At 42.7% G+C, this 14,279-nt stretch overlaps 1 protein-coding gene across 1 annotated transcript in view; it reads left to right on the forward strand.

Annotated features, from left to right (window-relative positions):
* LOC120055277 (E3 ubiquitin-protein ligase HECW1-like) overlaps nt 1–13,347 on the forward strand; it is a 45,149-nt gene extending 31,802 nt beyond the window's left edge. The window contains 11 exon segments of the mRNA XM_039003162.1: nt 336–419; nt 515–618; nt 780–894; nt 1,066–1,179; nt 1,468–1,620; nt 1,959–2,057; nt 2,500–2,629; nt 2,814–2,960; nt 10,850–10,964; nt 12,828–13,026; nt 13,236–13,347. Coding sequence (XP_038859090.1) covers nt 336–419; nt 515–618; nt 780–894; nt 1,066–1,179; nt 1,468–1,620; nt 1,959–2,057; nt 2,500–2,629; nt 2,814–2,960; nt 10,850–10,964; nt 12,828–13,026; nt 13,236–13,347 — 1,372 coding nt within the window.
* Nucleotides 13,348–14,279: the final 932 nt, after the last annotated feature.

Genomic DNA, 14,279 nt, shown 5'->3' on the forward strand with positions numbered 1-14,279 from the left:
ATCCCGGTACAACCCTAACCCCAGCCTCAACCACAACCCTAAACCTAGTTTCATGTCCACATCCTGGTTCAACCCTAACACGAGCCTCAAACCTAACCCTGACCTTAACCCTAGCTTCATGTCCACATCTCGGTTCAACCCTAACCCCAGCCTCAACCACAACCCTAACCCTGAAGTAACCCTAAGTACGGTGTAATAATGAGTACTTGTTACACTGTAATTATAGGAATAGTTACACAGTAATAAGGATTATAAAGTTATTCTATTCTATGTCAGGTTTGATAAAATACACCTACCCAGTCTAGTCCAGATTATAGTGTAATGTGTGCTTGCAGGGAAAAGATCCACTACATCAGAACAGAGGGCACCCAAAGACTGGAGAAACTGGCTTGTGATGCAGACCTGGTGATACTATTGAGGTAGGATGCTACTGTTCATATTACCCCAGATTTTTTTTTTGTGTTGTAGTATTGTAATTATTTTCATTTTTGTGACTTTTTGGTTCTCTATGCAGCTTGTTTGAAGAGGAAATCATGTCATATGTTCCACCCTCCTTCCATCCTGGCTTCAGCTTCTCTCCTCGTTGTTCACCTGGGTCTTCACCACAGAGTTCTCCAGGTGGGTTTGCACTAATGACAAATGGAGAGATAGTGGGTTGAAAATGTACACACAAGAACATTTGGTTAATTCACAAGAATTGGTCAAATAAAAACGTCACAGATAGTTATCCTGGTGTGGTCTGTGTCTCATGTCATGGAGTTGAATGCGCTTGTCAACAGGAATGTCGAGAGCGAGAGCACCTGCCCCGTACCGGAGAGACTTTGAGGCCAAACTACGCAACTTCTACAGGAAACTGGAGGCTAAAGGCTATGGCCAGGGCCCAGGAAAAATCAAGTAAGGAAAACTGTCCAGCAACATGATCACTCACACCTTTTTCAAATATAGTTACAGCTCTATACAACCCTACTGTTTCTAAGAAACTTTAGGGTTGTGTGTGCAAATTAGCACCATATTGTATATCCATGTCTGTGTTGCTCAGCATCCTATGATGTTGTTGTGTTCCAGGCTTATTGTCCGGAGAGACCACCTGTTGGAGGGTACCTTTAACCAGGTCATGGCCTACTCACGCAAGGAACTACAGAGGAATAAGCTCTACATCACCTTCATAGGAGAGGAGGGGTAAGCCAAAGCTGCTTCTATTGACCTGAACACAGACATTACAACAAAGAGGGACTTTGATCTGTGGAGTTCAACCATTGCATGAAAGTGCATGTCTTTACAATTATGGAATTCAATTAAGTTACTTGAAAAAGTAATGCATGTGTCAAGAAAGAACCCCCTCATCTTTTAAAGAATGAACTGCTAGTTTTTGGGCTATATAGAGGATAGCGCATGTCTGTTTCATTCTTCTGGCATCACTGACTGCTACTGACAGATAACTGGTCTCTTCTCTTCCCACACCGTCAGGCTGGACTACAGTGGGCCGTCCAGAGAGTTCTTCTTCCTGCTGTCTCAGGAGCTGTTCAACCCCTACTACGGCCTGTTTGAGTACTCAGCCAACGACACGTACACCGTCCAGATCAGCCCCATGTCCGCCTTCGTAGAGAACCATCTGGAATGGTGAGGAGGACATCTGTTCGTCCTGTGTTTGAACTTATTTCAAACTCATGAATCCTGGGTTGTGTTCATTAGGCACCAAAGGGAAGAAAACTGACGAACTGTGAGGGACGACCTTGACTTGTCAAATAAGAAACACTCTTTTTTGTGTTCTGTTGCAAAGCGTTTTCAAGTGTTTTCCATTGTCCTAATGAACATGACCATGGGCTTGTTCTTCTTTGTCTACTTATTGGAGACAGAAAATGAATGGGTTTTATGTCTCATGTGATGAGACCTAAACACTTTCATTGCATTGGATTTGTAATTGTGTGTGAGACCTGTCTCTGTGTGTTTTTGTGCAGGTTCCGGTTTAGTGGGCGTATTTTGGGACTGGCGTTGATCCACCAGTATCTCCTGGATGCCTTCTTCACGCGGCCCTTTTACAAGGCTCTCCTCAGACTGTGAGTTTATGTCTGTCTGCCTGCACGCCCGCCTGTCTGTGTTTCTGTCTCTGTCTGTCTGAAATGGCCTTTACAATTCTTCTATATGGAAAAATGTCTCTGCCACGTACACAAGAAAGAAAAATTATCCAGAATTGATTAGTGCGCAATCAGGCATAAATGTTGCCAGTAGTTTTAGACTTAACACAGTCAACCCAGATTGACTTTCTAGCGTGATAACTAAAGACAAGTCTCTCCAGATTGGATGATGATGATGATAGGCTACAACAACTGACAGAATCAGCATTCTTTACATTTACACACAAAGCAAATGTACCTCAGGCTAGTGAGTGAGTTAATCACTCCCCTTAATTGACTTTAAGACAATGGATTGCTTTGTGCAGTAATAGCTAGTGAACCCCACAGAAGGTCATGTGTGAGATAAATATGTTTACCTGTGCAGAGCCACTGACCTGAGTGATCTGGAGTATCTAGATGAGGAGTTCCATCAGAGTCTACAGTGGATGAAAGACAATGACATCACTGATGTGCTGGACCTTACCTTCACTGTGAATGAGGAAGTCTTCGGACAGGTATGTGTGAAGTACTAATACGTACAGTGTCTAAACACATAAACCCATAGAAAGCTGAAGTACTGTATAACATGTTATTTTTTTACAGTGTATATCTTTCAATATACTGTACACTTTCATGGGGACTTTTCCATTATAAGGTTTGTCTGTATTGTTACATGGATATTACTCTCTTTGTGGGCAGGTAACAGAGAGAGAGCTGAAGTCTGGAGGGGCCCACATTAATGTGACAGAAAAGAATAAGAAGGAGTACATTGACCGCATGGTGAAGTGGAGGGTGGAGAGAGGAGTGGTCCAGCAGACAGAGGCACTGGTCAGAGGCTTCTATGAGGTAGAGCAAACACTCTCAGGGCAACAACCATTGGCCATGGCATGATTTCCCCCCAATATTTCCAATTTGGTTTATTGTTTTTCCAGCCTTGCTATGATTTAAGCGGGTTTTCACTTTGCACTTCAAATATGATTTCTTAAAATTTCTTAGAATGCAATAGAACATGACTATCAAATGAAATCAACAAATCAATGATGGGAGCAATGTGTCTAAATACTGTATGTGACCCGACCGGCTCAGGTTACATATTTGAAACAATTATTTGAAATTGTGTTTTTTATATTGGATAAAAGTAGAAACTCAGAGCTAGAAAATGGTATATCATACTCTGCAGTTGAGGAACAATGGGAAAGTAATTCTGCTTTGAAAGTTAATAAACTTGTAACTTGAGCTCTTCTTCACACCCTCTTAAGCCTTAGCCCCACCCATATCTTTAAGGATTCACATTTGAGACCATGTGCTAAACAGAGTGAGTAAGGTAGTGTATTACTACCAAAGATTTCAAGAATAGAAGTGGTGAGAGAAGTAGCAAAAATACACTATCTATTCCTTGGCCTATATCCTAATCTGATTTGGGTGCAGGTCATGTTGTTCTTCACATTATCGTCTCTGGCAAACACAGACTATATCAAATAAAATCAAAGTTTATTTGTCACATGCACAGGATACAGAAGGTGTAAACGGTAGTAAAATGGTTACTTGCTTATTTGCATAGTAGCAATATCAAAAATAGAAAGTGCCCAGATAAATATTTTATAAATATTAAATTATTCTTACCCAGACACTCTTGTCTAAATTGATGGGTCATGTGAAAGAAATGCTATAACCATCCCCCAGCCACATCTATCTAAGTAGATGGGTCACTATTGTCTAGACCAGTGGTTCCCAAACTTTTTAATAGTTCCGTACCCCTCCAAACATTTAACCTCCAGCTGCGTACCCCCTCTAACACCAGGGTCAGCGCACTCTCAAATGCTGTTTTTTTCCATCATTGTAAACCTGCCACACACACTATACAATACATTTATTAAACATAAGAATGAGTGTGAGTTTTTGTCACAACCTGGCTCGTGGTAAGTGACAAAGAGCTCTTATAGGACGAGGGCACAAATAATAATAATCAATAATTTTGCTCTTTATTTAACCATCTTACATATAAAACCTTATTTGTTCATCGAACATTCTGAATAACTCACCACAGGTTAATGAGAAGGGTGTGCTTGAAAGGATGCACATAACTCTGCAATGTTGGGTTGTATTTGAGAGAGTCTCAGTCTTAAATTATTTTCCACACACAGTCTGCCTGTATTTAATTTTCATGCTAGTGAGGACCGAGAATCCACTCTCACATAGGTACGTGGTTGCAAAGGGCATCAGCGTCTTAACAGCGCGATTTGCCAAGGCAGGATACTCTGAGCACAGCCCAATCCAAAAATCTGGTAGTGGCTTCTGATTAAATTCAATTTTCACAGAACCGCTTGTTGCAATTTCGATGAGGCTCTCTTGTTCAGATATCGTCAAGTGGACTGGAGGCAGGGTATGAAAGGGATAACGAATCCAGTTGTTTGTGTCATCCGTTTCGAGAAAGTACCTGCGTAATTGCACACCCAACTCACTCAGGTGCTTCGCTATATCACATTTGACATTGTCCGTATTGAGTTCATTTGCAGACAAAAAATCATACAATGAAGGTGTATTGTCCTTGTTAATGCAGACAGAGAAGAGCTCCAACTTCTTAATCATAGCCTCAATTTTGTCCATCACATTGAATATAGTTGCGGAGAGTACCTGTAATCCTAGATTCAGATCATTCAGGCGAGAAAAAACATCACCCAGATAGGCCAGTCGTGTGAGAAACTTGTCATCATGCAAGTGGTCAGACAAGTGAAAATTATGGTCATTAAAGAAAACTTTAAGCTTGTCTCCAATTTTTTTTTTTTTAAACGTGTCAATACTTGGCCCCTTGATAACCAGTGCACTTCTTCTGTATGTTGTAAAAGCGTTACATGGTCGCTGCACATATCATTGCATAGTGCAGAAAATACATGAGCATTCAGGGGACTTCCTTTAACAAAGTTAACCATTTTCACTGTAGTGTCCAAAACATCTTTCAAGCAGTCAGGCATTCCCTTGGCAGCAAGAGCCTCTCGGTGGATGCTGCAGTGTAGCCAAGTGGGGTCGGGAGCAACTGCTTGCACGCGCGTTACCACTCCACTATGTCTCCCTGTCATGGCTTTTGCGCCATCAGTACAGATACCAACATGAGCAGCAGCTACGTTTGGCTACATACGGACCATTAGTGGAATTCCCATGAGAGAGTAACAGTTAATGTGATTGGATGTTAATTATTTGACTATGCTACCTGTATTTGACATTGTGTTGATATTTCGCTGAACACTAGATGGTCACATGTTTATTTTGGCAGTGAAACGAGGCTACTCAGGAGGGGAAAAAACTTGCCTAAATGTATAGCCCCGTTGGAAAATATAAATGGACTGTTTGAAAATGTGAAGAAAAACAAATGTCAAAATCACATTTTTATTTGATGTACCCCTGGGGGAATACCTAGTCTAGACATGTACACATGTTCATAAAATACAATAGATGACCGTAATCACCCCTAGACACAACTGGCTAACTTGATGGGTCATCTAATCATCTGGCAAAGGGGAGTCTTTTGTTTAGACATGTAGCTTCAATAATCAAATCAAATGTATTGGTCTCATGCGCTGAATACAACAGGTACCTTACAATGAAATGCTTACTTATGAGCCCCTAACCACTAATACAGTTTTTTGAAAACATGGATAAGAATAAGAGATAAAAGTAACAAGTAACTAAAGAGCAGCAGTAAAATAACAATAGCGAGACTATATACGGCGGGGGCACCGGTTAGTTGAGGTAATATGTACACGTAGGTAGAGTTATTATACTGACTATGCATAGATGACAACAGAGTAGCAGTGGTGTAAAGAGGGGGGGCGGGGCACTGCAAATAGTCTGGGTAGCCATTTGACTAGATTTTCAGGAGTCTTATGGCTTGGGGGTAGAAGCTGTTTAGAAGCCTTTTGAACCTAGACTTGGCACTTCGGAACAGTCTATGACTAGGGTGGCTGGAGTCATTAACAATTTTTAGGGCCTTCCTCTGACACCGCCTGGTATAGAGGTCCTGGAAGGCAGGAAGCTTGGCCCCAGTGATGCACTGGGCCGTTCACAATACCCTCTGTAGTGCCTTGCGGTCGGAGGCCGAGCAGTTGCCATACCAGGCAGGGGTGCAACCAGTCAGGATGCTCTCGATGGTGCAGCTGTAGAACCTTTTGAGGATCTGAGGATCCACGCCAAATCATTTTCAGTCTCCTGAGGGGGAATACGTTTTGTCGTGCCCTCTTCACAACTGTCTTTGTGTGCTTGGACCATGTTAGTTTGTTGGTGATGTGGACACCAAGGAACTTAAAGCTCTCAACCTGCTCTACTGCAGCCCTGGCAATGAGAATGGGGGCGTGCTCGGTCCTCTTTTTCCTATAGTCCACAATCATCTCCTTTGTCTTGATCACGGTGAGAGAGAGGTTGTTAACCTGGCACCACACGGCCAGGTCTCTGACCTCCTCCTTATAGGCTATCTTGTTGTTGTCGGTGATCAGGCCTACCACTGTTGTGTCATCTGTAAATTTAATGATGGTGTTGGAGTCGTGCCTAGCCATGCAGTCATGAGTGAACAGGGAATACAGGAGGGGGCTGAGCACGCACCCCTAAGGGGCTCCTGTGTTGAGGATCAGCGTGGCAGATGTGTTGTTACCTACCCTTACCACCTGGGGGCGGCCTGTCAGGTTGTCCAGGATCCAGTTGCAGAGGGAGGTATTTAGTCCCAGGGTCCTGAGCTTATTGATGAGCTTTGAGGGCATTATGGTGTTGAATGCTGAGCTGTAGTCAATGAATAGCATTCTCACATAGGTGTTCCTTCTATCCAGGTGGGAAAGGGCAGTGTGTGGTGCAATAGAGATTGTATCATCTGTGGATCTGTTGGGGCGGTATGCAAATTGGAGTGGGTCTAGGGTTTCTGGGATGATGGTGTTGATGTGAGCCATGACCAGCCTTTCAAAGCACTTCATGGCTACAGACGTGAGTGTTACGGGTCGGTAGTCATTTAGGCAGGTTACCTTAGAGTTCTTGGGCACAGAGACTATGGTGGTCTGCTTAAAACAAGTTGGTATTACAGACTCGGACAGGGAGAGGTTGAAATGTCAGTGAAGACACTTACCAGTTGGTCAGCGCATGCTCACAGTACATGTCCTGGTAATCCGTCTGGCCCTGCAGCCTTGTGAATGTTGACCTGTTTAAAGGTCTTACGGAACAGCTGGTGCTCTCATGCATGTTTCAGTGTTGTTTGCCTCGAAGCAAGCATAGAAGTAGTTTAGCTCGTCTGGTAGGCTGGTGTCACTGGCCAGCTCTCGGCTGTGCTTCCCTTTGTAGTCTGTAATGGTTTGCAAGCCCTGCCACACCGACGAGCGTCAGAGCCGGCATAGTAGGATTAGATCTTAGTCCTGTATTGATGCTTTGCATGTTTGATGGTTTGTCGGAGGGCATAGCGGGATTTCTTATAAACGTCCAGGTTAGAGTTCCGCTCCTTGAAAGCTGTAGCTCTAGCTTTTAGCTCAGTGCGGATGCTGCCTGTAATTCATGGCTTCTGGTCGGGATATGTACGTACGGTCTCTGTGGGGACGACGTCATGACTGACGTGGTGTACTCCTCAATGCCATCGGAGGAATCCTGGAACATATTCCAGTCTGTGCTAGCAAAACAGTCCTGTAGCTTAACATCTGCTTCCTCTGACCACGTTTTTATTGATCTAGTCACTGGTGCTTCCTGCTTTAAGTTTAGCTTGTAAGCAGGAATCAGGAGGATATAATTATGGTCAGATTTTCCAAATGGAGGGTGAGGGAGAGCTTTGTATGTGTTTCTGTGTGTGTAGTATAGGTGGTCCAGAGTTCTTTTTCCACTGGTTCCACATGCTGATAGAAATTTGGTAAAAACGGATTTAAGTTTCCCGTCATTAAAGCCCCTGGCTACTAGGAGTGCCATCGCCTCTGGGTGAGCGTTTTCTTGTTTGCTTATGGCAGAATACAGCTCATTCAATGCTGTCTTAGTGCCAACCTCTGACTGTGGTGGTATGTAAAACAGCTACGAAAAATACAGATGAAAACTTTCTCGGTAGGTAGTGGGGTCTACAGCTTATCATGAGATACTCTACCTCAGGCAAGCAATAGCTCAAGACTTCCTTAATTTCTATCAGCATCGTGCACCAGCTGTTGTTTACAAAAATACATAGTCCGCCGCCCCTTGTCTTACCAGACGCCGCTGTTTTATCCTGCCGGCAGTATATCCTTCGCTTCGGACTCGTCAGAGTCATGAACGGAAAAAAAGGATTCTGCTAGTCCGTGGTGAGTAATCGCAGTCCTGATGTCTAGAAGTTATTTTCGGTCATAGGGGACGGTAGCGGCAACATTATGTACAAAATAAGTAAAAAATAAGTTACAATCAACGCGAATAAACAAACAAGAAAACAATCGGCTGGGGGCACGTTAAATGTCAGCCTTCTTCTCCGGCGCCATCTTATCAGGTAGCTAACATTAGCTACCTGATAGCTTCTAGCTAAACAATGAACCTAATGGTGCTTTCAAGACAACTGGGAACTTGGAAAAATACAAGGTCAAATCATGACATTAGTGATCTTCAGGTCGGAAAGTCTGGGCTCTAGAAAGAGGCCCGGGTTCCCTACATGGAATTCCGTGTTGGATGACTGTTCAAAATGATTTTTCCCAGTTGGAGCTTGTTTTTTTCTGAGTTCCCAGTTGTCTTTAACGCACTGAAGTCATACATCTGAGATTTCCCGAGTTCCTAGTTTCGAGCCACTATGCATAGCTAGCTAACATTAGGCTATAACTAGCAATGCAAATAGATTTCTGAGATGCGAATAATATTACTACACAGATCATACATGTAACGTTACCTATCGAGCCAGCCAGCCAGCTAACGTTGGCTACCTAGCTAACAGTAAGCTTTAACTTGCAGTGAAAACAACTTGCTGACAAAATTAGAAACATATAATATCTGAAATTGTAGCTAGCTAGACTCTTACTTGTATACATGGATGAATGCTTCTCCCTCTCTGTCACAGATGCCATGGTTGCCCTTAGTTTGAAGATGAAATTCGGAGACCGTTGTTTCATACAACAGCCTTCTGTGTTCTCTTTTCGACTCCCTCCGCATATTTGCAATCGAACAGCAGAACTTTTAACATCTCCTTAGCCATCATACTCTGTTTCCATCGGGCATTCCACTGATTTTCTTCCCCCTCACTGTTATCAGAAGACTCTACAATATCTGATTCAATGAAAATGTTTTACCGACATCAGGGATTTCCTCATCATCTGATTCATTTTCAGTCAGAGAGAGTCAGCATGGCACAATCTTCTTCCAGAAAGTGGAGAGCAGTAGCAACGCTTTTGTACTTCTTCATGATATCTTTCAAAAAAGCCGCGGTAGAAAGTATTATCTACACGAGTGGCGGTCAGTGCCGAGGGAGTATGATTATTTATTTTATTAGCATGGCCTTATTTCTATTACAGCATATTGGATGACTGTCATTCATATTCCATTCGCCCAATTCAATGCAACATCAATAGGTTTAGGCTACTACATGATACTCACATTTTCCTTGTACCCATCATGAGGTTGCTATTGATCTACAGTAGCCTATGAATTAAAGTTTACAATGTAGGTGCACAGGTCGAGAGAATCTTTAGTAATCAAGGTGAAAGACATTGACACATTCAATACCGCCTTGCACACTCTTGCCTACTGATCGGCTATGAAAAGCCAACTGACATTTACTCCTGAGGTGCTGACTTGTTGCACCCTCGACAACTACTGTGATTATTATTATTTGACCATGCTGGTCATTTATGAACATTTGAACATCTTGACCATGTTCTGTTATAATCTCCACCCGGCAAAGCCAGAAGAGGACTGGCCACCCCTCATAGCCTGGTTCCTCTCAAGGTTTCTTCCTAGGTTTTGGCCGTTCTAGGGCGTTTTTCCTAGCCACCGTGCTTCTACACCTGCATTGCTTGCTGTTTGGGGTTTTAGGCTGGGTTTCTGTACAGCACTTTGAGATATCAGCTGATGTAAGAAGGGCTATATAAATACATTTGATTTGATTTGCCTGCATCTAGCTGATCTAGGGTGTAATCATTAGTCCAACAGTTGCAAATGTGAATTTCTATTGGACAAATGTTGGTATTTTCTTAATCCCCATTTCATTCTGTTTGCTTCCATTTAAGAAACATTTTTCAACAGAATCGGCAGAATAAATACACCCCTGATCAAATGCAAACACAGTTCACTTTCATAGCAGCCACATAAAAACAGCATGACCACTTTGCTCGTTGTATATACAGTAGATAATTCATTCTCGCAACTATCTACGCGCTCTCCTCCTCTCACCTTATCCCTTCGCTTGTGGACTGACTTCAGTGCACAACACATCAGCTGTCTGTGACCAGGCGAAAACCAAACGTTCATATCATGACGGGCTAACACACAGCCTACATCGTTGTCACGTCATAGTCAACATAGCTACTAGAACTAACGCGTTAGTAAACCCGCTACAATCATGCGTAACAGTGTACAGTCAGAAAGCAGTTTAGCAGTTACACAGGCAGGCTCGGGTGGCAATCTCTCTCTCTGTCTCTCTCTCTCTCATGTTCAAATGCCTCTCCTGTAAAGTAGTGATGTGCGACATACGCCTAGTTACCTGAAACGAGTCACATACAGTATGTTACACTCCTACATCGTTTTTAATTTTCTATGTTCCTGCAATATTTCTCCAGGTGGTGGACTCACGGTTGGTGTCAGTGTTCGATGCCAGAGAGTTGGAGCTGGTCATTGCTGGGACAGCTGAGATAGACCTCAACGACTGGAGGAACAACACAGAGTATAGAGGAGGTGAGCAGACTGCAGTGAAGCACATCACTGGACATTAGCTAATGGAGAATCTTCAATGAACATGCCTAGTTAAATAAAGGTTAAATAACAAAAAATAAAAAACAGTCTAGGACTATGGTGAATGTAGTGGGTACGGGAATCTAGCCCAACATGTTTTTATGGGTAATATGTGTTTGTGAAGTTTACATACACCTTAGCCAAATACATTTAAACTCCATTTTCACAATTCCTGACATTTAATCCTACTAAAAATTCTCTGTCTTAGGTCAGTTTGGATCACTACTTTATTTTAAGAATGTGAAATGTCAGAATAATAGTAGAGAGAATGATTTATTTCAGCTTTTATTTCTTTCATCACATTCCCAGTGGGTCAGAAGTTTACATACACTCAATTAGTATTTGGTAGCATTGCCTTTAAATTGTTTAACTTGGGTCAAACTTTTCAGGTAGCCTTCCACAAGCTTCCCACAATAAGTTGGGTGAATTTTGGCCCATTCCTCCTGATGCTTTTTCAGTTCTGCCCACAAATTTTCTATAGGATTGAGGTCAGGGCTTTGTGATGGCCACTCCAATACCTTGACTTTGTTGTCCTTAAGCCATTTTGCCACAACTTTGGAAGTATGCTTGGGGTCATTGTCCATTTGGAAGACCCATTTGCAACCAAGCGTCAACTTCCTGACTGATGTCTTGAGATGTTGCTTCAATATATCCACATAATTTTCCTCCCTCATGATGCCATCTATTTTGTGAAGTGCACCAGTCCCTCCTGCAGCAAAGCACCCCCACAACATGACGTTGCCACTCCCATGCTTCACGGTTGGGATGGTGTTCGATCTTTGTCCCCATGTGCAGTTGCAAACCATAGTGTGGCTTTTTAATGGTGGTTTTGGAGCAGTGGCTTCTTCCTTGCTGAGCGGCCTTTCAGGTAATGTCGATATTGGACTCGTTTTACTGTGGATATAGATTATTTTGTACCTGTTTCCTCCAGCATGTTCACAAGGTTCTTTGAATTGTTCTGGGATTGATTTGCACTTTTCGCACCAAAGTACGTTCATCACTAGGAGACAGAACGCATCTCCTTCCTGAGCGGTATGACGGCTGCGTGGTCCCATGGTGTTATTACTTGCATACTATTGTTGGTACAGATGAACGTGGTACCTTCAGGCGTTTGGAAATTACTCCCAAGGATGAACCAGACTTGTGGAGGTCTACAATTTTTTTTCTGAGGTCTTGGCTGATTTCTTTTGATTTTCCCATGATGTCAAGCAAAGAGGCACTGAGTTTGAAGGTAGGCCTTGAGAAATACATTCACAGGTACATCTCCAATTGACTCAAATGATGTCACTTAGCCTATCAGAAGCTTCTAAAGCCATGACATCATTTTCTGGAATTTTCCAAGCTGTTTAAAAACACAGTCAACTTAGTGTATGTAAACTTCTGACCCACTGGAATTGGGATACAGTGAATTATAAGTGAAATAATCTGTCTGTAAACAATTGTTGGAAAAATTACTTGTGTCATGCACAAAGTAGATATCCTAACCGACTTGCCAAAACTATAGTTTGTTAACAAGAAATTTGTGGAGTGGTTGAAAAACGAGTTTTAATGACTCCAACCTAAGTGTATGTAAATATCCGACTTCAACTGTATGTGATATAAGGTGCACATTTAATTGTCAATCTTGTTAGATGGACTGAACACACAGGCCACATTCCCTTGTTGAACCAGCCCCCCTGTAGCCCCTGGTCCTAAACTGTATATGCTGTAGCCAACTTTTCTATGGCAATGCAACAATAAAGGAGTTGGCTACTGCACATCCAGTATGGGACCAGCTACCACCTCTGTTGGCCTTCTCCATTGCAGGCTACCATGACAGCCACATAGTGATCCGGTGGTTCTGGGGGGCAGTGGAGCGCTTCAACAATGAGCAGAGGTTGCGTCTGCTGCAGTTTGTGACGGGCACCTCCAGTGTTCCCTACGAGGGCTTCACCGCGCTACGGGGCAGCAATGGCCTGCGACGCTTCTGTATCGAGAAGTGGGGCAAGATCACCGCTCTACCCAGGTAATATACAGTAAACTCTTTACCCAAGACTATAATTGTATGATTCAATTCTGCTATTATAGGTCTGTACATGCTTTGGATTCAAACTTTCCTAATTTTGTTACCATTCAAACCCCTGCATAACTTTCACATACAACGCATAGGGCGAAAAACTATTCAGTTGATGTGGTTGTCTAATGCTGATGATCTACAGTATATCTATCTTCCAGGGCACACACATGCTTCAACCGGCTGGATCTCCCTCCGTACCTTTCCTACACCATGCTCTATGATAAACTGCTTATCGCTGTGGAGGAGACCAGCACCTTTGGCCTTGAGTGAAGGAGAAAGACGTTGTGCATCCCAAATGGGACCCTATTACCTATATAGTGCCCTTAGTATTGCACTAGGGCAGGGATCATCAACTAGATTCAGCCGCGGGACAATTTTTTCTTGAGGGGATGGTCAGGGGGCCGGAACATACTGTAATTACAAATCATTTGTAGACTGCAAATTGACCACAAGAATCCCAAACAGATATAAATATTTCACTAAAACAATCACTTCAAACGTTGCTTATATTTGTATATGATCACAATATCTCGCTATTATGCGTGGGAATACTTTGGAACAGATTTCCAAAGTTAAAATTACTTGGAGCTGATTTGCTGGTGTTTTTACAGTCTTTTATGTCCATGTAAATAAAATCATGTGCGGAACCCTGCACTAGGGAATAGGGTTCCATTTGGAAAGCAGTCACGATCTTACTGTCGAATCCTGTGCCTCAGGACCGGGGATTCTACTGTATGCAACACTCCCTTTTTACTGTACATTTCAATACAACAGCCAGAGGACTGTATGTTTCTCTTTTTTAACAATCTATGTACAGTGTACAAGAAAAAGGAAAAGCCAACCACCACCGCATGCATTACTCACCTGTTACAATGTACCTTTGTTAAGGGGATATTGCATAAAGTAACCAAGCTGTATGCAATAGCTCTTATTTGGCCTCAGCCTATAACAGTACTCAGGGCCATGACTCTACAAATCACACCAACGAATCAGCTAGTCCATCTCTGCACCAACAGCCTCAGCTAGCATCGTCACATAATCTATCACCAATCACAACCACAATTATCACTAAAGAAATGCCTCAATTCACATTATAAGAGGGAGAAAAATGCCTCAAAAACTGTCACGGGAAGAACCACTACAACCAACATTATATCAAAACGTTGTGTTCCAACTTCAGCAATTCCACTTCAAATACTGCT

The sequence above is a fragment of the Salvelinus namaycush genome, chromosome 11 (genome assembly GCF_016432855.1).
Source record: "Salvelinus namaycush isolate Seneca chromosome 11, SaNama_1.0, whole genome shotgun sequence".
NCBI classification, from domain to species: Eukaryota; Metazoa; Chordata; class Actinopteri; order Salmoniformes; family Salmonidae; genus Salvelinus; species Salvelinus namaycush.